Source organism: Hippocampus guttulatus, chromosome 10 (genome assembly GCF_054856545.1).
Source record: "Hippocampus guttulatus isolate MCC_2025c chromosome 10, RoL_Hgut_1.0, whole genome shotgun sequence".
NCBI lineage: Eukaryota > Metazoa > Chordata > Actinopteri > Syngnathiformes > Syngnathidae > Hippocampus > Hippocampus guttulatus.
In genome coordinates this window covers 10,094,266-10,116,879 of record NC_141270.1, presented here as the reverse complement: position 1 = coordinate 10,116,879, position 22,614 = coordinate 10,094,266, and the positions used below count along the sequence as shown (strand labels likewise).

The 22,614-nt window shown below is 39.6% G+C and overlaps 2 protein-coding genes across 2 annotated transcripts in view; both read left to right on the top strand.

Moving 5' to 3' along the window:
- Positions 1-4,490, top strand: part of khdrbs2 (KH domain containing, RNA binding, signal transduction associated 2) — a 44,670-nt gene extending 40,180 nt beyond the window's left edge. Inside the window, exon 11 of the mRNA XM_086122852.1 lies at positions 432-4,490. The gene's annotated coding sequence lies outside the window, so the exon portion shown is untranslated. The remainder of the gene's footprint in view (positions 1-431) is intronic.
- Positions 4,491-9,852: 5,362 nt separating this feature from the next.
- Positions 9,853-20,776, top strand: LOC147199231 (mechanosensitive cation channel TMEM63B-like). The gene is made up of 21 exons (XM_086122639.1): positions 9,853-10,415; positions 10,667-10,734; positions 11,709-11,808; positions 11,897-11,934; positions 12,045-12,187; positions 14,039-14,084; positions 14,162-14,270; positions 14,406-14,476; positions 15,032-15,112; positions 15,202-15,316; positions 15,782-15,915; positions 16,015-16,152; positions 16,235-16,388; positions 17,004-17,110; positions 17,191-17,277; positions 17,381-17,446; positions 18,673-18,835; positions 19,234-19,339; positions 19,726-19,893; positions 19,975-20,090; positions 20,184-20,776. Exons 1-21 carry the CDS (start codon positions 10,242-10,244, stop codon positions 20,271-20,273), a joined length of 2,274 nt encoding a protein of 757 aa, XP_085978765.1. The 5' UTR covers positions 9,853-10,241; the 3' UTR covers positions 20,274-20,776.
- The last annotated feature ends 1,838 nt before the right edge of the window (positions 20,777-22,614 follow it).

The window sequence follows — 22,614 nt, the reverse complement described above, 5'->3', positions numbered from 1 at the left end:
TTAGAAGACAATAGAACACGGGTCTACAATAAAGTACAGTAGCCTAAGCTCAAGCAGTGAAATCCATTTTGCAGAGCTGCGATTTGATTGGAAGACCATGAATCAATCATAACTGATTCTTGACAATATTTGTGTCGTTGAAATGTTATGTAGCCCCGCAATTAGTTCACCATTCGTAATTCACCCGAATGGGCCGCTGCCTGAAAATCACCAGTCACTTTAATAAGTACAGCTGCTTTGATAAAACACTCAGCCGGACTTTTTTTTTTTTTAATACCACTTGAATACAAGATCAGTATCAAATCATTTTCCTGTATATGGATAATAATTTCGAATTTTAGTTGGCACTCCAGATAGGGTTATATGTAGAGCATACTTTTACTTCACAGTGTACATTAAAAAGTGACATGTTCTATTTGTTTTCTTTTAAGACCATGTAGACTGCAGAAACTGCTGCAAGAGGACAGGTTCAGCGCTCATCACTGGTCAAGAATGCAGCGTGGTATGTATGCATATTTTACAGGAAGAGTGAACATGTTTTCATACAGTTCAATGTCACGCTGCGAGGTGGTGGTGGTGGACCCCAAAACGCAGGCAAGAGGCAGGAGCAGGGTGTATTTGAAGAAGTTTGCACAGAAAACTAAATGTAAAACATAGTCCTAATAACGAAACGAATCCAAAGTCGCAAACAAAACCCATGACTTAAGCAAAACACTATCAATAACAGAAAACATGACAAACGTGGACGGCATGGCAGCAACAAACAGCAACAAACAAACATGACAGTAGCCAACAGCAACAATGACCCGACAATGAGTGCTCGGGCTGGGAGTCCTTTTAAAGCACCAATGACATAAAGACCAACAGGTGTGCAGCTGCAGGGAGAGCCCTACAGTGCCACCTTTTGGTCCCAAACCGAAACATGACACTTAAATTCTGTGTTGAAATGTCTTTTAATAAAAACATGCACACTGACTTCCCTAACTCCCCGTAAAGGGTGGTAGACCACATTTTTGTCATCTTTTTTTTTTCAATCGGATTAATATTTTTGGAATATGAGTTAACCAGCAAAATCCAAATGTTTTCATCCATATTGGGGGGCGGGGGCGCAACACAGTTGCCCAAGCCTCTGGTAACAACCAATCAAGGCTCGGCTTCAGAAAACAGGTGAGTCATGATTACCTGAGTCACTGTGATGTCAAAATCAGTCGACAGAAAGTGGCAAAATGGCGCCCCCTTGAGATGTCTAAAAACATTGATTTTACTTCTTCATTCATACTCCAGAAACGCAATACAGTATTATTAATCAGAATGCAGTGATTAGACTATGTAGGGGGGGGGGGGGGGGGGGTTGGCACACATAGCATATCACTGTAAAGAAATGCTTTGCGTTGACTTCGCCTTCAAAGAAAAAGAATGACTATATAGAGTTCAAGATTTGTGTGTTCAACATATCAGTTGTTTCTCAACGTTACAACTTATAATTTATGTCTTTGTTGAGCCCCTCAAGCACTGAGATAAATCACACAAACAGCATGTGACCCAAAAAGAATGTAGGTACATTTCTGTCTTCTTTTCACATTTTTTTTTACACTTTTTCATATTCCATTTTTTTTTTTTTAAGTAAGAAATTTTAGCAACCTTCTGCATTATTTTTCCTACATGGCTGCACTGTATAACTTGAATTTTTACATCCTGATAAGTGTTAATGTGGTGTCTCAATATACTCTACATATACTGTATGTCATTTTTTTATGCATGCATCCATTTGCAAAATTCCTTCACAAATCCATTTCACAACATGCTTGTCACTGCAGTTTTCTCGGGGTGCGAATGCAACTGATGAAACTCCTCTCCCATTCAGATTACATGCAGGATCCTTCTACTCACTGTGTATTTGTCTTGTTTTGCAGAAATACTTGAGTCTAAGGTGCTTAAAGACTTTTCAGCTGTCATCACATTTCTTTATCCTTCAGTCCACACAAAGAGCCACTCTGTGTTTATTTTCCATGACACAGCCCTCGGAGCAGAATGCGGCATGAAAGTGGACGCAGCCTTTTTGTTGACAGAAACACAAACATTTTTGGGGCTTGTGTTTGGATGAGATGGCAAGGACTGAGTTTGACTGACAGTAACTCGCTCTGTTAAGTGATGCATTCAAATTGTGGATTGCGGAGAATTGGTGACGAACATGAATTCTGTGACACCTTCAACAATCCAAATACGATAAGGTAACATTTTTTTTATTGTAATAAGATGTGAATATAGTTAATTGACATGTTACTGAAAAAAGAAGCAACTACTGATACTAGCTGAACCTACATTAACCAGCTTTTAAAAATAAGCAGTGGGAACCTTATTTTTTTATGACTGTTTTGTTGTGTGCATCATTTCATTGCCTCATCATTACTGATGCCATTTTGAATGGGTGTTTACACACACAAAAAAAAGAGAAAGCAATAAACATTTAAATGGGGGATTGTTTAACTTTGTCCCCGCCGCCCCCCCTCCACCCCCTTGTGTTTTGGATTTTTGGAGACTAGGGTTGTGTTCAGATTACCGGTAATAGCAATGTGTTAAAAAGTGAGTGAATCACAAGATCTTTATAAGAGCTTTAATTTTCTCCTCACTCAATGCATTGGTAAGACTGCACATTCTATTCCAACCGAAGCCAAATTCCAACCCAGGACTACTAAACTACATGTCATGATATGCATGACAAAAAAAATGGTCCCATGATTTGAGCTTTTCCAACAGAAACCCAGCTGAAGAATGCTTAATGTATTTTTTATTGAAATATAATCACACATTATGTGAAACCAATGGCTGAGAAACTGAACTCATGAATTTTTCGAAATTAGCTAAAATTGTGGACAGAATTGCATACAGTTCTCTCCTCAACATATTTATTATTTTTTGTAAGTAATGAGTCACATGGTAAGGGTGAGGTTTTAAATTTTAATGCTAATTTAGCCACTAGTTTTACTTTGTCATTCATCTGGAAGAAGGATCTTCGTGTTTAAATAAAATACCACTTCTGTCTTTTAAGTCACGCAATATCCCGCTCAGTGTAATTTGATGTTTTGTTTTATAAGGCTTGACAGAAATGGTGTGAAATATTAATGTGAAGAAGTACACACCAAATGTTGCAAAATATTCATGTGCAAGCTTATGCAGCAGCATATTGATACCATCTTGCTGATGTGTTTAAATTGGCTGAGAAAGCAGGAAACGTTTTCACATGCTGCATGGTGGTTATTGGCTAGTAATGCATGCAGCGGCCACGTTTGAACAATAAACGATGGCTCGTTGATCTTTGGTGATAATGTTTCATGGCATTTCCTCAAATAAACAGCAATTTTATCCTAACAACAGACAAAATGATTGTTTCAAATAGCGAGATGAGATAGCGAGCGAGGGAGGTCATTTTCTTTCCATCAGGATTTCAAGGACGAGTTGATTGTCTCTGGCTCTCTAGGCTGCCCCTCAATCAAGCGCATCAGACAAGATGTCAGATGTGTGATGACACATTGTAACTGCGGGATCCATCGAGGCATGCAGTGGATTGACGGGAATTAGCAGCGCAAGAAAAAACATTCAGAATATTTAAGCTCCGAGGTTTACTGTAGGACATACAGTGCACAAACACCACACGATAAAGAAAAAATAAAATAAAATTCAACCACTTTAGGCAGGCGACCGGTTAACACATTCGCCTCACAGTGCAGAGGTGCATGCTCTGAGTTTCAGAATGGTCAGAGTGGAGCAGAGCCCACTCGGAGGCTCCTGGTGGCTGGATTATCGGTTGTACAGCGCACACACACACACACAAAAAATGCTTTTCTTTCAAAACCAAAGGCAAACTATATAGTTCAAGAAAAAAAAACGGATTTCAAAATGGACAGATTGACTCTTCAAGTCATGGCTATGATGAATGTCAAGTCAATGTCAAGTGAAATCTTTCAGAAGTGTTTGCCAAGCAAGTCGCGAGTCATAAAATCAGTGACTCCAGTCCCCCACCTCTGCAATTATGTACCATACTTTTGCCATTTTAATATTGTTAGTGTATAGTGATTGTCTCTTATTTACTAAAAATAGTCTTTGCCCAGTAGGCCATTTTAAATGGATCATATGTAGTATTTTTGGTGTCTTTTTCTGAGGCTGAAAAATATTAGAAACACTACCACAAATGACAACCGTATTTTACCAGATTTGCTTAGACGGCCGCACGACGAGACAAAATCCAAAATGTTTTAAAGTCACCTGAATGTAATAAAGGCCACTTTGAGAGCAGAGTCAGATTCCCTGACGGGTTTCTGATGATTTTCATTTTGTTTGCTGTGACAGCAAGCTGGGATCTAAGCCAGGTGACAGAAGGTAACGGTGTTTAGATTGAGCTGCACATTTGTTTTAGGAAAATGTTCACCACCGCAGAGCGTCTGCCATCTCAAAGTGCATTTAGTATGAAAGCCTTCTCCCCAACCCTCCCCACCCACCCCCTCGATCTCATTCGTTATTTTTGCAGCGATGATGAGCTTTGACATGTTGTGTTGTTGGTGCTGGGATAGACTAAACAGTGAGAGCACTGCGCCAACATTTTGCCACAAATAAAGCGTTGGCTGGTTTTCATGCAAATTTCCATTTCCCAGTTGAAGAATGTTGCAAATGTTGAAACAACACCACAATGCAATGCTGCAGAAATGTCCCACTGGAAAAAAAAAATAATCTGCTGATTTCACCTTTTAAATCCCAGGTGTTACTTCTTTGCATTAAAAAAAAACAAAAGGTTCTCTAACTGTCTTCAAACAAGGCCGCTCATACATAATGCAGATACAAATATCTTAATATTAACATTAAGTATGTTTAGGTCTTGTGACCTTTACTTTGACCTTGAATTTTATTCACCTTGTGGACCATGCGACCTTGAGATAAACTTTCCCGAATTTCAATCCCAAACATCCATCCATCCATTATCCAAACCGCTTATCCTCACGAGGGTCTCGGGCGTGCTGGAGCCTATCCCAACAGTCTTCGGGCAGTAGGCGGCATCCACCCTGAACTAGTTGCTAGCCAATCGCAGAATCCCCAACATGTTAGCTAAAATTTATAAACATTCTACAGGAGTAATATCTTTTGTTTTTCTGCAAATTGATGTAAAAAAATCATCAGGTGTGCCAAGAGAAATTACCCAATGTCAATTATTTGGATGTAAAGTTATTTATTTTTGTATTATTTTAAATTCGTTTATCTATGCTTACCATGTAGTCTTAGGCAGAACAATCAAATGTTCTCATGTGATGACAGAAGGTACATACTGTTACAGTGACAGTATTGTGATCCTCAGTTTCCCTCACAACACAGATGTTATAATGCTCAAGGTTTCCATCCTGCCAATCTGTAATATGCTACAAAAGGGTATAATATATGAGATATATTAGAAGAGGGAGATATATAGTTACTTCTTGCATAAACGTGTTTGGAATGGAGATGGAAGCTTATGTCTCTCTCTCTATCTCTCTATCTCTCTCTGCCTCTATTGGAAATAGTATATTTAATCATTAATAATTAATATAATCCCTGTTGAATTCCCCTTTCACTAATAATAAATTTCATTTTGAAAATTTCCGAGGAATCGGGGTGTAAAAGTTGGGTTCCACGCCCGTTTTTATCAAAATCCGAAAACTTCTTCCAAACCGCTGGTGCGGTGTCGTTAAAATCTTGGATTTCATGTTCTAAAACAGATTACCTCCTTTGGGTGAATTAAGATGGAATGAGCCTACTGTAAAATGACTTCAAAACAAGAAATACGATAAACCACAAAGTGTGTGGGGCTCTGTATGTACAAAGTGTGAATTCACTAGGATAAAAAATATATAATTCTGACTATATATATATTTTTTTAGGCAGAGGCTGCAACGATTCTTTTTTGTATCGCAGTATTTTCTTTCATTTCATTTTCAAGCAAGCTAAAATTGACAAGACAATTTGTCCTCTCATTATATCGTCATAGCCTGTTATATTTTCATGTCTTCGCTGAAGCACACCACGCCAAAATGGAAAACACGTCTCTCATCACTTCTCTGCAGTTGTTTACCACGTTTTTCACTTACGTATGCTGCTTCCATCTCATTCACTGGCACCTCATTGATCATCTTCCCGGCCTCCTCACGATGCAAATTAAATCCCAGTCATTATTTCAGGTGAGGAGTTACAATCGTGCAAGTCCAATCAGCTTACACGAGGCGTATACAAGGCAGACAATGAAGGCTTCAATGTTGTTTTTCATTTCTTTCATCTGCGCACCCCTTCCTGAGGTCAGAGCAATGACATGTCAGATAAACGCCTCAGACGACAGCAGCTGTGATGGCGGTGTCAAGTTCAGCATCACCAATGTCCCCAATGAGGTGTGTATGTGTGTGTGTGTGGGAGGGGGGGGTCTGGTTTAGCACAAATGTTTATTTCCTTTTCACATCTGAGTTGTTGGATTCAACGGGGACAACAAAAGAAGCTAATCGAATTATTTGAATGCCAGTGGGCACTCGCACTTGTACTAATAATAATAATACAGTCAGCAGATGATCACGGTCATGTTAGAATGTTGAATCAATACTCAGAGCATGACATTTTCGCAAACCAAAGCAAAGTGTCAAATTTGTCAGACGCCATCTTTTTGTAAAATGCAATGTAGCTTTTGGAACTTATTGCATTCAGGCAAGTAAGCTATCTTTACAAAGGCAGTAATGATCAGTTTTTGATTGATGATGAGAGTTAACCAATGACACTTTCTTATTACACTTTTGTATCAATGCTGTGGCCCTTGAGTGTTTCAGTATATTTCACTCCAGGGCTCCATTTCAATGGCAATGTAATTTAATGTTAAGGTACATTGTATGCATTTTTGATGTTTTAATATTTGTGTTTTTCCACCCTCGAGGTTCACAAAATGATGTAAAGGAACGGCCCTGTGTTCCAGCCTCAAGATGCCAATGGGCACATGTCAAGGTTTCTGGTTATGTTGTGCCAACACGTAGCTTCAAGAATTGTTTGGACGACATGAACGTTGAGTTATGGCACAAACACTTAGCTTTAATATGACTTACATCAATATAATAAGAGTCACATGGCCTTAAGTTTAATATAAAGCATACATCGACATTACAGGGGTGCAAAACTGCATAAATTGTTGCCCTAAACTAGAATTGGATCTCAGGCTAGCGAGGAGTCACACTTGGTATGACGCCTAGTTTTAAAAAAAAATTGTATTTATTTTTTTTTGTTTTTGCTTTGTTCCTCCTGAAGCGAAAATAATAAAAGACAAACTATTTCTCACTTCATTCAATTGTTTTCTCAATTTAGAAAATTTGATGACAACAAGCACCTACACAAATGCTTAAACGGTTTATGTGGTGTCCAGACTGGTCCACCAACAATTAAATATCACCTGGTAAAATAGGTATACATTTTGTTTGACGCTTAATGTTTTCAGTGCGGTAGTTTTAGTACGATACAGTATTGTCATCATAACCTTAATAAAATTCAAACAGCGAAAGCATTCCACAGGCTGTAGCTAGGACATGAGTGGTTATTTCTAGGCTGCTGCTTTGTTGCGGTGGTAAAGTGCCCTGCAGGGCTGCAGCAGTAAACTGTTGAAGTCAATTATGAGCTCAAGTTTACCTCATCTTATCGGAGTGGCAGCCCGCGGGGTTGCATTAGTGTTTCTTTTTGGGGAAGGAAAAAAAAAGGCTCAAATATATGTATTTATATGGAGGGGTCTTAGCCAAGGATGATGTGGAATTTCATTCAAAATTAATCTGATTCTTTTATAGGTATTACTTATCTGATTCAATAAGCGTATGAACTGTCTTCGCCTGCAGCCTACAAAGAATGAGATTAAAATATTTGAGGCGGTATCCCAGCATGAACCACGATTATTTTTAAAAATTGAGTCATCATCACTCAGTGTGCACTTTTTAAACCTGTTTGGGTGTTAAAATCCCATGGCGTCAGTGCTTTTGCAGCTTGCACTGCAGCCACAAAATCTGCCCACGTGTGCAAGATACCTGCACTATCAATCTACTGACAATCACAAGCAAAGGGAAAATTGCACTTCTATCGTGAGCTGCTGAAGATGAAAAATGTATGTGAGCGTTGCCCAAAAAAAAAAAAAAAAAGGCCTCACGAGGGAGTGAATCTACGGACCACAAGAGATTACCCAGTGTAGTTGTGGGAGGGACACGGGCTCCCTTTCCAACGCTGCCTCTCCAAGCTATCATTCCTGCAACCCTCCATTCTTTAATACATGTCCAGTGTCAGGTGGGATTTAATGGTGCAAATAAACTGTGTGGCAGGACGTTCATGCAATGATAAATTCAGTGTTTGAGAAAGTGTGACGCTCTGAAAACAATTTCATTTTTCTGCTCTGTACAAACTGAGCATTGCCTGAAGGGCCAGACTGAAGACATATTGGAGAAGGGTATGTTTTGGTGCCATGCTTTGTGGGGATTGACAATGATTGACTATAATCCTTATAATTGTTGCACTTCTTTACATTTATATATATATTTTTTTTATTAGTAAAACTGGGATTTTTAAAAAAGAAGTATGTATAAAAAATCTCTTTCTCTCTCTCTCTCTCTCTCTCTATATATATATATACACAGGTGTATATATATATATATATATATATATATATATATATATTTATTTATTTATTTATTTATTTATTTTATTTTTTAAATGGATATAATGACTTTCATCTTTTTCCAGCAAGTAGGACTGGCAGTGTTTGGGTATTGGGAATACTGACCGGGAATCTGGTTGGGTATAATGGTTTAAAAATGTCATAATTTGTTATAAATAATACATATGAAAAACACACTATTATTATTTTATGCTATTGGAACAAGACACTTTTTATATATAGTGCCACACCAAAATTGAATGAGTTCTTCTTGAGCCCATGTGCCACCTCTCCTTTAACAACAGTATCTGAAGAACTAATAAACCAATCACAACTGTCTTTGTGATTACTAGACTACAATAAGAACCAATGAAGTGAGACAAACTGCCATTTTTACACCCTCCTATCTTACTCGAATTTGGAAGGAAGCACCCCTTTTGGATGATATCTAACCTGGAAATACGGAGAAAGGAATACTTTCTTTTTGCATCCATCAATCTCCAGGTAGCAATCTGGTGGACAACTTTGAGTTACAGCTCATCCATCTATCAACGTCAAAAGGGGAATCCAGGGAATTGTTTTCAACATCGGTTTCCCCTCAGGCTATCACAGATTCTTATTTCCTGTCTGCTTCGGCCACTAACTCTTGTGTCAATTCATGACGCATCAGCAAGCTCTTGTGCTCCGTCTACCCGACAACCCCTGCAGGGAGTCAGCACATGCATTCGGCTGCTTGAGTGTCGGAGCCATTACTGTATGCCGACCCCTGGCACATACACACACATGCCCCTCCTTTGTCAAGTAGGCTTGCTTTCAACTTCTCCACTGTGGGAAGTGAGAAGACTTTTGAACAACTCCAACCTTCTTCCACTTTCCATTCGATAGTAGATTAATAGACATCTTTTTTTTAACAATTTCCACAAGTGTATTTCAATCCACAAACATGTTAAATAGAATCCATATCCGTAACCAGTCACAAATGTGTAACACAAATCTACAAATGTAAACGTGTAACATAATTGTGGAGGAAAAAAAACGGAGATTCGAGAATCTCACCCACAACAAGTATCTGCTGGGCAGATTTGCTGAGTAGATTTAGATATGCTGCCAGCTATTAATTTCAATTATCAAGGCAGCTGGAGAACAGAAGAGAACGAAAGCAATTTGTTCTGTACAGCATTATACTGATAGAAAAATCTAGAATATAAAAGGTTAGATTTTTAGCTATACATGACAAGAAACTGGAACGTATATATTGTGTAACACAACCTTTCACAACGATAAATTGAGTTCATGCGCAATCTTGCAGGCCAAACTTTTTTGTTTGTTTGTTTTTGCAACGAAGACGCTGTCACGTGACCAAGTGGCGCAAATCCTCTTGGTTCATTCTGCATCTTTGGTTCAAGGCAAATACGAATGACGTTGACATTCCTGCTAGGTGTGATTTAAACATCCATCCAGACGAAAATGACTTTGAGTTGCCCCTGAGGATCGTGTGTTTATTTTGTTGCCGAAAGAAACAACTGGACATCAACAAAAGAATTATGTACATTTTAGCAAGATGTCGCGCGTGAATTTATTTGTGTTGTTGGTGATGAGCCACATGACACTGGCTGCAACTAAGAACGATTCTATCGACCACTGCTATGGGGCGCGATTTCACAGTGCGTTACTGGAAAAATTCAACTTTGGTGGAGTGTTCATTGTACTCTATGGGCACTTTTTCTGCTTCGCGGTGAGTTTTTGCAAACCATCCAACTCCCTCGTCATTTGAAGGCTAGCTCGTCTATTTTTCTTCTTTGCCTCATTGTTCTTGTTTTAAGACTTCATCTTGTTGTGGGGATTGTTTAGGGGGATTCTTAGCGAGACATAGGTGAACTCTATTTATATATGTCGATCAATAAATAGTCTACCTCTTATCAAATACAACTCCGCGCAAATATTTAAATGCCTACCAATTAGTAATTAATTGTGTTGTACTTGCAGCTTGTGTTGTGTGTGTTCTGCTTTCGCGTAATGACCGGAGGCTGGGGAAATGTCCCTCAAGAAGATCCGTAAGTGTCATACTGCCATGTACCGCTCTTGTTATGTTTGCTTTTACTATTTTCGTTGCACACGAAATGCAACATTCAACAAACTCTTAGGTCAGTATCACGATTAAGTGCCTTTATAGTGTCCTCATCAGAGTCACTCAGTCACCATGAAAGTGTAGCAGAATAATTAATCTCTGACGTTTTATTCTAAGTGGCCAAAACATTTGCACATACATACCGATACAGTGCAGTGATGTCTCCTAAAATGTGTTTCCTTCATTTTATACCAGTTATTTCTACAATGTGTGTAAAACGTGGGTAAAGAAAACTAGTTAGGTGTTTTACACGATTTCAATGTTCAAAACAAGTTGTATGATAAAAACAGTCGTTTTGTTTACCTTTTGTATTTCCATAATGCAATATTTTGCATGTCCCAGAAATTGCCTACCATCTTGTCATTATGGTGTGACTGCCACTTTTAGAAACCCTTAAATGTTTTCAGTAACATTAGTATTAGCATTTTGTGTTTTATTGGTGATAAAACAACGACAAGTTATGAAAATAGGGCCCTAAGTGTTCATACAGTATGAGCCAAAACTTTATACCTTGCCATTGTTCACCTTATAAACAAGCTCACGTACATCATTTGGCTATTCTCATGTACAGTATATTATTTGCTTGCAGTTAATTTATTTGAGGGTTAGGGAGTGGGGATGGGTGCTTGATCAGTTCTGAAAGTTACTGAAAATTACGACGGCTTGAAGGAGCATCTTGTGATACAGGAATACCTTTTGTTTTTCTTCCCATATTCTTTTGGTGGCAAATATAGTCATTCTGTATCTAAGTAGAAATATACTAAAAATTAAAAAAAGTACTGATTTCACTCCTTTACTTTAGTAAAAGTTTTTTAAAATGTACAACATTTAGGAATCATCAAAACAAACACACTAACACACGTGTGACATTATGCCAATTCAATGTGCTTGTACATACAGCGCGCTGTCTAACGTGGATGACACGATTGATGATGACAGTGACTCATCCTCATCTTCCAGTTCACCTACCCCTCAACCACACATGGGTTTTAAAGATGCAGTAAGTTGGTTGAAACGAGACAAATGAGCAGATATTGATGCAAGTTACCCCTCAAAAGGATGTTTTTGACATTTCTCTCCTCTCAAAGCGATTAATGTCCTGGGTTAATGACATGGTCCACATCAGGTGAGCGATTGCCGATATTTGAAAAAAAAATAAATAAATTAGTGAGTCATACAATTTAAACTGGTTCCCCAGAATGGGATGTTGATTCTATTCCTGTGATCTCACTGCAGTGAAAACGAGATAAGGAGGAAGTGTGAGGAGGATGTGATTAATTATTTGTCCTTCCAGCGTCACATCATTGGCCTGTTAATAATTGTGACTATGTTGTCTATGGGTGTCATCTTTCCCTTGAATTATGCTGGCAAACGTTTTGGTAAGTTTGTGGGAAATCCTTTTACAATTGCCTGAATACTTGTTTATGCTGATTACGGTGGAACGAAAGTCAAGGCCATAGTTTCAATGGCAGAGCACTCGAACCCTGGCACCAATGCCATCGTATCCTGAGTGTCATATCAGTGGAAGGCTCACTCTGCGCATTGGCAATTTGGCAGACCGCTCCGTGCCAACCTGGGCGTTCCGGCACAGGGAGGGGTGTGGAGAGGTGCCCGGCGCAATGACAATTTTGTGTCAGTTGATCGAAACTTACGCCTGCTCAGACCACATCTAAATACTGACGCAGCTGATCAAACACAATTTTGAATTTGATCAGGGCACAGGCACAGGGGCGGTTCTGGATCAATTTCACTGAGGGGGCCGGGCTGGAGCCAGGGGTTTTGATGGGGGGGGGGGGGGGGCACATTCAACCCAGGGCTAAAAAGACAGATTCGAAATCTTATTTGACTTTTTATTTCTTCAGACTTTGAAATTGTAGTCATAACATTACAGTGATGAGAAAAAAACAGTATTAGGAGGGCTAAAATGTCTGCAAGCGTAACAATACGTCTGTTGAGAATATTCAAACCAGGGGATGATATGGTACCAGCCTGCCGGGGACAAAAATTGCAAATACACTGAAGCTAGATGTTTTACATGCATATAATTATCCAAATTTTAAAAGGCAATGTCTTATATATTGATCCTGTTAAATAAAAAGGGAGACTAAAAAAGTTACACACACACGCACACACAAACACGCGCGCACAAACACGCACACGCACGCACGCACGCACACACACGCAAATAGCACTCGTGTCGTGGTAATTTCCTTCTCTGCGGACTGCTTGTCATTTTCCCGCTCATTTTTAAATGGCGCAGCGCACTAAAGGGTCCGACTAGAATGTTAAATCACGTACTTTGGTTCCACCTTTCGCGTCGGCGACTCGGCACGACTGCGTAATCTGCGCTCGGAGGGGGGGCCACAGGGGGGCCAGAATCGGTGCTACAGGGGCACTGCCCCCCCCCCCCCAGAACCGCCACTGCACAGGCAGAGTCTGAGATTCATGGACCTGTAATCAGACACATGGGACAATTTAAACGGAATGAAAATCAAATCAATTGAGCCCAGTCTGTTTTGTGATGCTTGTTGACTGGGGTTTTTACATTGTAAATTAAAGTGGTTTCATTTGTTCCAACTCAACCCAACTTTAAAATCAAGTTCAAAGTTATTTAATCGTAAGAAAACACCAGTTTAATTAGACTAAAATCAAGTAAAAGTGCTCTCCTATGGAAGACATTTGACAGAAGAGGTTACGGAAACAAAGAAAAGGAAGTTTACAGAACATCACCGGTCACCTGGTTGTGATTTTTTTAGGTATTGCTGGAATTAATGAGACATTTGGGTTATTTAATTTATAGTTTTGCTCACATCGCACTGATCTGTCAGTTAAACGTACATACTGCATTCTGAGCTGATTGCGGTTTTCACTGTTACTCAATAAAGCCAATGCAAAAGCAAAAGACAATTAATACTAACTGAGCCAACACCTTTTTGGCATATTTTTCCAGAACATTTGGGTTGAACTTCAAATGAGACCACATTTACGTTCCACAAATTCATTTGGGTCTATTAAGCCATTTAATCCCACCAGTCACATTTGTGAAGGACAACAATAATTTAATTTACAGGGCTCTAATTATTTTGTATTACTGATGACTTAAAAGGGCTACCAATGACACCTGATTTTGACTTTTAAATGTCTGGGAAAAATTTGGGATTAAATGGGCTAACATGCTTGAAAATCACCAATGCCACCTTGATGCTATTATGCTTGTTTTGCTTCCGCAGAAAAGGACACTTATTTTGGAAAATACACGATTGCCAATATGGATAAGTAAGTTCTTCATCATTTCATTGGGATGCGCTACATTCCTCTGTCATTATATTCCTGTCCCGTTTTCGCTCACTCAGTGAAACAGGTTTGTGGGTGCACAACCTCTTTGCTGTCCTCTACCTCTTCCTGACTGTGTACAGCATGAGAAAGCACACGCACAAGATGCACGACAGACAGGACGACATGGTGGGTGGCTCGGTCAAAGAGAGTTGTTAGAAAAGCACCCTCCACTCTTTTTGTCCACCAGTGACTCACCGTGGCGACCCCTGATTGGACCAAAGCTTGCAATACCAACCACTTAAAAGCTTCACATTCCCATAGGCGAATTGTACGTTGTTGGTGATTGGAATCCCCACAGATGCAGAGGCAGTGGAGATAAAGCATCACTTTGAGTAAGGACCGTTGAGGATTTTTTTTGGATATTTCATTTTACAGGTAATACGTATTTGATGAAAGCCCTGGTGGTAATTTCAGCCTTTAGCTTTTATTACAGTAAGAAGTTTTTTTTCATGAATCTCCCCTTGTTTTAGTTTTTTTGTTTTTTTTTCCGTCAGCCTTTTCAAATCCCAATCCAAAGCTCTTTAAATTGTGCAGATGGAAATACTGTATTCCTGCCTTTACTTTTCAACAAAGCCAGGAGATGATTTTATTATATTTTAGTTTTCACATATAATTTTGCATTTCTTCCTGGAAAATTATGAATTAACTGCTATCCCTCCAGAGTTTTTAAATAGGGTGGCCATTTGTTACAGTCATTCTGTGTCTTTCAAAATGCTTTTCCTCATGAGAAGCGACACAGTGCATCACGTAGGGTGAGATACTGGAAGAAAATTGCTAACTCGTGCCGTAATTAGTGGAATCTGCCATGTTTGATGAAAAGCACAAGAGTGGTGTTGATGATGGAGTTTTTCAACGTTTTCCCCTTTTATTGCTTTACTCTTTAATAGGGAGGCATATGAATACTGTACTGTGGAGGATGTACGGATCTGTTACGACTTCTCCAAGCTGTTGGAGCTGTTTCATAAACGGTAACAAATAACTTCTTCTGACTGGTTGATCATCTTTGTCCTGATTGTGCCTGAGAAGCGCTTCGACTCAGATGATGTTTTGTGCGCAGGAAGAGGGCAGAGTGCCAAAAAAACTTCTACCTCGATCAACAGGCTCGGGGCAACACCACCATGATGACCGCAAACTTTTGTCAATATTTATGGTGTTTCAAACATTACAAACAGGTGAGAACGGACATGTCTTCATTTCTACACCAAACCAAATTTGAACTGCAGGGCCTGTTATATGTTCTCTGCTAGAGCTGATGTTGGTCAATAGCTGATACAATGTGTTGAAAAGTTAGAGCAGCAGGAAGTATGCTTGGATTGTATTTTCCTTAAAAAAAAACAGGGAAAACTGGCTGAAAAAGGCCACACCAACAGGGAAACTCTTAAGTTGTCCAGAGATAGATAACCATCGTAATTACTCCCCGAATGGAGAAAACAGTTACGTGTTTACAGTCTACAGGCATACTCAATAGTGTGTGTGTAAAACGTAGAGGATTATACCCCGAAGGACTTGTAAAAAACAAATGAAAATGGCTTTGAATATCAGTCGACATTTGTGACTTGATCAGGCAACTCTGCTGAGCGGAGTGATACTGAGAAAAATACCTTTGATGAATTTATTTGACTCATTGTCCCTACCAGCAAGAGGCGGTCGAGTATTACACCAAGCTGGAAGAATCGTTATTGAAGATCTTCATGGAAGAGAGGGAGAAAGTACAGAAGAAACATTTAAAAATGATCTTTGTCACTTTTCAGAATGAGGCCGTGGCTGAAAGGCAAGTCCTGTTTCATAAGCCGTACCGTACCACTAGATGCTCTAAGGGTGCTGGTGTGACTGATAGATTCGCGTTATGCGGACGCGTGGCTCCTTTCAGAATTTTGAGGGACTTCAATGTTTGCATTTGTCACGGCTGTCACGTTGAGCGAGAGCCCAGGTGTTCTTCCAAGAGCGCCAAGCTGAAGGCAGACAATTGGACGGTCAGCTATGCCCCTGATCCACACAACGTCCACTGGTAGGAAGCAAAAAAACAAACAAACCATGACTTGTGGTTTAGCTTCATCGTCCCGCCGTGTCTGAACCGCTCTGTTCCACAGGGACCATCTTGCAGTGGGTGGAATCTCATGGTGGCTACGCTTTTATGCCGTCAACCTTTTGCTCGTCATACTCCTGTTTTTCTTTACCACTCCATCCATCATTATGGCCACTTTGGATGACTTCAATTTTACCAAAGCAGTGGAGGACCTAAATGTGAGTGAACAGGTTGAGAACTGGTCTTGGATAATGAGCTTTTTGCAAGCAACACCGTCAATGGTTATGGAAAATATGGTTTAGCCTTTTTCTAGTTAGTTGAAATAGGACAGCCTTGTATTGATAGCCTCGACAAAACAGCTGATTATGAACTTTTTTTTTTCTAAATGCAACACAAGCTCATGAACATTTTTGTGTTGCACTGTGCACATTGCCATCCAAACTCAACTGTTAAGCTACCATAGGGTTTCCCAGCTACGTTGAACTTGTATAAGCGTTGGCTAGTGACTATTCTCAAGAGGTTTAGTCACAACACCGAGTATGCAGTCTTCACTTCACTCTGGATTACTGCTCTCAGTGACCATCATATCTCTCTCCAAATATTTTGGAGTGGCCATCATAAAGCCTGTAATGTGCAGCCAAGGCAGCCGATAAAACTTGGCTTGGTAATACCACTTTGGACACCATGTGTCAGACGCAGATGAAAAAAATGCCTTTTTATATAGTGTATGTAAACTCTATAAACATCTAATACTCGGCTGATTCCTCGAGGCAATGAACGCCTCCTATTTTGTGCAATGATAAGTCGTTCAGCCTGTTCTGCTTTTTTCCCAGAATCCAGTCATCACACAGTTTTTACCCACCTTCCTACTGTGGTTGTTCTCCACCTTGCTTCCTACTGTTGTCTATTATTCATCTCTTTTTGAATCCCACTGGACCCGGTGAGGTTCCACACTGCTCAATTTTGCATGTTCTGAGGATGCGCGACTCGATGTAGTCAAGATTACTCATTTTTCCACAGGTCAACAGAAAATCAAGTTACAATGCACAAGTGCTATATTTTCCAAACCTTGATGTTCCTGGTTCTGCCCTCCCTCGGTATTGCCAAGTAAGCATGTATTTATTTCTTTTTCATTTGCAAACAGTGAATGGAAATACTATGCATGAATACATTGTATTACTTGTCTTATGCAATAAACCCTTTGTTGCAGTATGGAGTATTTTTTTGAATGGCTTTTTGGTTCTACGTTCTTGTCCAATGGGACACAGCGATTTGAGTAAGTAGCAAATGCATTCCGCATCCTGTAATCATATCCATTTTATTTTCTAACCTCTCAAACAAATACGTGTTCTAGCAGGGGTGCTCAGTTCCAATGGTGCTTTTATTTACAATTACAGGTCTAAACATCATTTGCCTTGAAGCTTTGTCGGCGTTCACCACATCAAAATTCTGCCCAAAAAGTGTGCCGTAGACATTTAAGTATATATTGTGACGCAGTAATAAATAACATAAACTAAAGTTCAGATTATAACGATAATGCAAACCAATCCAATGATCTAACACGTCATATTTCTTGAGAAATGATGTCCCCACCGTCCTAGACAACAACAGACTGATATCCAATCTTAAATTCCTGCATAAAATTCTTCAGGAAGCAGTTGCTTATCTATCTAGTTGACAACCTACAAACTAAAAATCTATTTGAGGAGTCTATCCAAGAAACCTGAGGAAAGTAAATCAATGTATCAATCTTCAGGCCTTAAATAAATCAAAAGCTGGATGACTGATAATATCGTACTTCTGAACGCAAAACCAAAATGATTGTCCTTTGCCTCCACCACTTCAGAGCCAAAGTCTATAGAGTTATAACGGCTTTAGACTCCCCTCTCCTGGACCAGGATTTAGTATTCAATAGTCACATCCAAAAAGTGTCAAGGACCGCATTCTTCCACTTGCGTGAATAAAATAAAAAAATCTAATCTAATCTCATTGTTAGCCTCTCTACAATGGCTTCGCATAAAATTTGGAATTGCATTTAAAATCTTGCTGACCTATAAAAATGATCAAGCACCACCATCCATTAAATAACTCCTGGTGCCTTACGAACCTACTTGAGCGCTACGCCACATAACACAAATTCACCTGTGGTGCCCAGAATCTGCAAAAATACAACGGGAGGTATAACATTTAGTTATCAGGCACCCGTTCTATGGAATCTGCTACCTGAGTCGACCCGGAAGGCTAAAACTCTCTCGTTATTGAAGAGCAACCTTAAATCATTCCTGTTTTATAAAGCATATTGTCAGGGATGAGCTATAGCCTTATTCATTTTCTTGTTGCTTAATGCCTCAAGTGTCAGACACTGATGGACTGATTGGATGAATGGACGGTTAGCTACATTACCGTCTTTCTCACGCTCGCTTGTGCTCTTGCTTTATCTCTCTGTCTTTCCTTTTCTCTACTCTCGAACCCAACCATAACATCATGTATAATTTCTTCCAGGTGCGTGTTCCTTCCTGACACAGGCTCCTTCTTTGTTAAATGTGTCATTGCATCTGCGCTCACTGGTAATGCCATGGAACTGCTGAGGATCCCGGCTTTGGTGGTGTATGCCGTTCGCATTTGCATGGCTTGTTCAGAGGCCAGGCGGAGGAACATCAGGATGGTTAGTGTGGCATTATGATGTAAATATGTGCTTTTATTTTAGCGGCAGTAGTTCATGATTTACCTCTTGACAAAAGCCTGAAAAGCACTGGCTTGGAGGATAGAGGATTTCACTTTATGGTCACTTCTTGTGTTGTGTTGGCCCGTGGGCATAGTTGACATGGGGCAACATGTTTCCCTGCTGGCCACCGCCCATTTCCACACACTTTTATACCTATAAAATAGTTAAATTCCTTTTCAATGTGTCCTAACATGAACACTGTGGGCCCACATGCAAAAATCATGGCGGAGCTGATCGAATTGGCTTGCAAAAGGCAAAATTTGCAAATATTTTTCCAAACATGACAAATGTGTTGATTAAAACTATTATATTTTTTGACAAATAAATCATTTTTATAGTTACCGGCCACTGAGTTTCCATGTGGAGCGTCTTACGCCTGGATGATGTGTATCTTCACCATGGTTATGACCTATAGCATCACCTGCCCAGTCATAGTCCCTTTTGGTAAGATTCGATTTTTCTATGCCTTTGATGCATGATTATAATCTGGTAAAATGATGTTGAAACATACAGGAGCAGTTGAACTACTACTGGTTCTTGAATCAAGTCTACAATCGATGCTGTGTACCAATTCATTGCTCAATGTGTGAGCCAAACAGCTACTTTTTTTCCTTCGAGGAAAAAATTGGGGTCACTTGGTGGTTGGCATCAGCAGCCACTTCCACACTGGCCATCAACGCTGTCCTTCATTTCACTGCCCCCCCTCCCCCCCACACACACACGCATACATACATATTGTACCTGTATATGCACTGCACCCTTTTCTCATGTGAGGACCATGGCCTCCGATGTGGAGGTACTGAATGCTAAGCCCTTTTTTCTCTGTGCAGGCCTGGTATACATGATAATAAAACAACAAGTGGACCGGTATAACATTTACTACATTTATCGGCCAACCAAGCTGGACATGAGTATCCACTCTGGAGCTGTCAATCAAGCTATGGTTGGGCCCATTCTGGGAATGTTGTGGCAGTTTTTCTTCTTTATGAAGCGTTCTGGTATGACGTTCACGATTTAGTGTTTTTGTTTTAATCTTTTGTGCGATTCAAGCCATTGATGCATGAACTTTCTATCCCCAGGTATTTTTGCTTCTTCCACCCTATTCACAGGGACCATGCTGCTCATCACGTTCATAGTCTTTATTGCACGCTCCTGCTTTGGACGTTTGAAAAAGTTCACTCCTCACAACTATCAGGTAACAAGATTTGTCTCTTTGGTGAATGTGAGTTTGGTTGTGTGACTTGTGTCTATTTCAACTTTAAGCTAAAATCCCTTGTTTTGGTCATAGGTTGACATCCATCATGAACATGCAAGGGCCGAAAACCCAGAAGGTGAAGATCAGAGCACAAACCTATATTCCCTCTTTCAGTTGAAATAGATTTCTCCACGGTGCCATGCGGGCGGCGGTTGAAGTCTACAGATTAAAATGTATGTCGTTATGTTTTTTGTCAAAATGGGGCGAAGCACCTTAAGAGATGATTGAGCACTGAGGAAAATGGATTTGAATTTGGAAAGTCGATCGAACGCAATGCGTCCATTTTCCATATCTTCTCTTCTCAATATGGTTGCGAATAAGCAGGAGCTTAACCCAGCTGACATTGAGGCGAGAGGCAGGGAACACCCTGAACTGTCCGCCAGTCAATAAAACATGCAGCATTAGAAATATATGTATTATAATAATATAATATCTATTAGTGTTATTAAGATAAGGACTACTTAGTCAACTGCTCTTAACCGAGCCCAGAAAGCCGGCTTTCGGACTCACCAATACTCTTTCTTGCATTTGTCTTGCATTAAGAATTTAATATAAATAAACAATTGTTTGTACTGGCATTGTTTGGTTTGGTGTTTGAAATGATACAAATAAATCTGTGTAATCATTTTGTGATGTACCCGAGTGTATCGCTAGACCAGAAAAACAAAAGTTCTGTATCACGGTATAACATGATAAATAAAATAAATGTAATGTTTTAACATGACACTGTAAATATGTTAAAAATTGTCTCGCTTGGGACTTTCAGCATGAAACGAAGCAAATCGTTCAGCTCACTGGCAGAGCGAGTTTTGCATGTCTTTTTCAGTCTTAAATCTTTTTACACACTGCCTTATTTAATTTTTACAATATGATGTAACGGCAGTGTTTTCAGTGCGATCACTTAACCACGTTAGAATGTGAAACTTACCGTGTGAAAACTACAGTGGCGTTCCGTCAGGGCTAGCAAGGCCTTCTGTGCTGGCCTAAACATTCTCAGAAAAGTAAATTTAATAAATTAACTTTTCTGAGAATAACAAATTTAATTTGTTATTTTATTTTCATAAATATGTTAACAAAATTATTCTCTGTATTCTTTACGTCATATTATTTCCACTTAGTCCTACCATAATAATAGAGAGTTTTTAACGAATCATATTTCAGATTGCTTGTGTTGCCAGGTAAACTAAACTTGCTCGGGCTCCATCAGACTAAACAGAGCAGGCCCCTGTGCGCTGTAAATGAACGGGCACAGTCAGCTTGCAATAGCCAATCAGATCACGAGTCTGCGTACCAGGGCCAGCGAGTAGGGTTTACGTCGACACTGGATGTGCGCGTTCGGTGATTGGATTAGCGCCTGCTAGAGGGCGCTGTTGCTGCATTTGGCACCCAAATGGCCGAAGGAGAAGACGTTGATCTGGTTGCAGGACTACTTTTCACACTATCTTCAAGACGGACCTTCCACTGGATTTACCAATTTAAGTTGTTTTACCAAGGCAGCAAGGAAACATCAGACCACGGCCGGGCACTTACAAGCTACGGTGCGTTTAAAACGTTTGGGGACACTCGCGTAGATCTGCAGCTCAGTGAACAGGCACTACATTGGTGAGTAAATGAATTTTATTTTACTTCTTATTGTTATTTTATTTCGTTAGTATTAATGGTCACGAAATAAAATGACAAAGATACAAAAATGTATCAAATAAATCAGCTCACCTGCAATTTATAATGGCGCATTGTAGTCAGCTTCGTGCACTAAAATTCGTTCAATCTCAGCTGCTCAACATTTTCAGTTATTTGCTGTTGTATAGCCGATTCTCAAAATGCAAATGATCTGTTAATTTTATTTTCAAAGAATAGTTTGTTTTGTTATTGTGTGGTTGTGTGGCAATTTATTGGACAGACTTGTTTATGATCACACAGCGTAATTTGGGTGGCATTTTATTTAGTATTTTTTAAATATTTTTATTTTTGACAATATCTGTAAATTTAGTTTCCTGCTCTTAATTGTGAATGCATACTTGATGGTTTTAAATGCTCCTGAAATTAAGTGCTGCCTGACGAGCCTATATTGTGTTAATGTATGTGACGTCACTGAACGCCTAAGATTGAAATGCACAACCCACCACTGGAAAACTATCATGTTAAACATAATTACCGTATCACATTAAAATGTGAAGACATCACTTTAAAACATGAGAATTCTTTACGTTATATTATTCTGGTGAGGCAGGAATACCCTTTCGTAGTTTACCTAATTTGATGTGTGACAAAATACTAAAAAGTACAAATTGTGTTGGTGTACCTAATGTTATGGCCACTGTATGTATACCCCCTCTGGATGGTTTTGCTTCAGGTGTGCCATGAAATAGAAACACAAAGTTCCTCCCAAGTGTGGCCACTGTAGCCTGCAGTGCAGCACGAATTAAAACCAGAACTGCCCGTGTAATTTATGAGGAATCGGCTT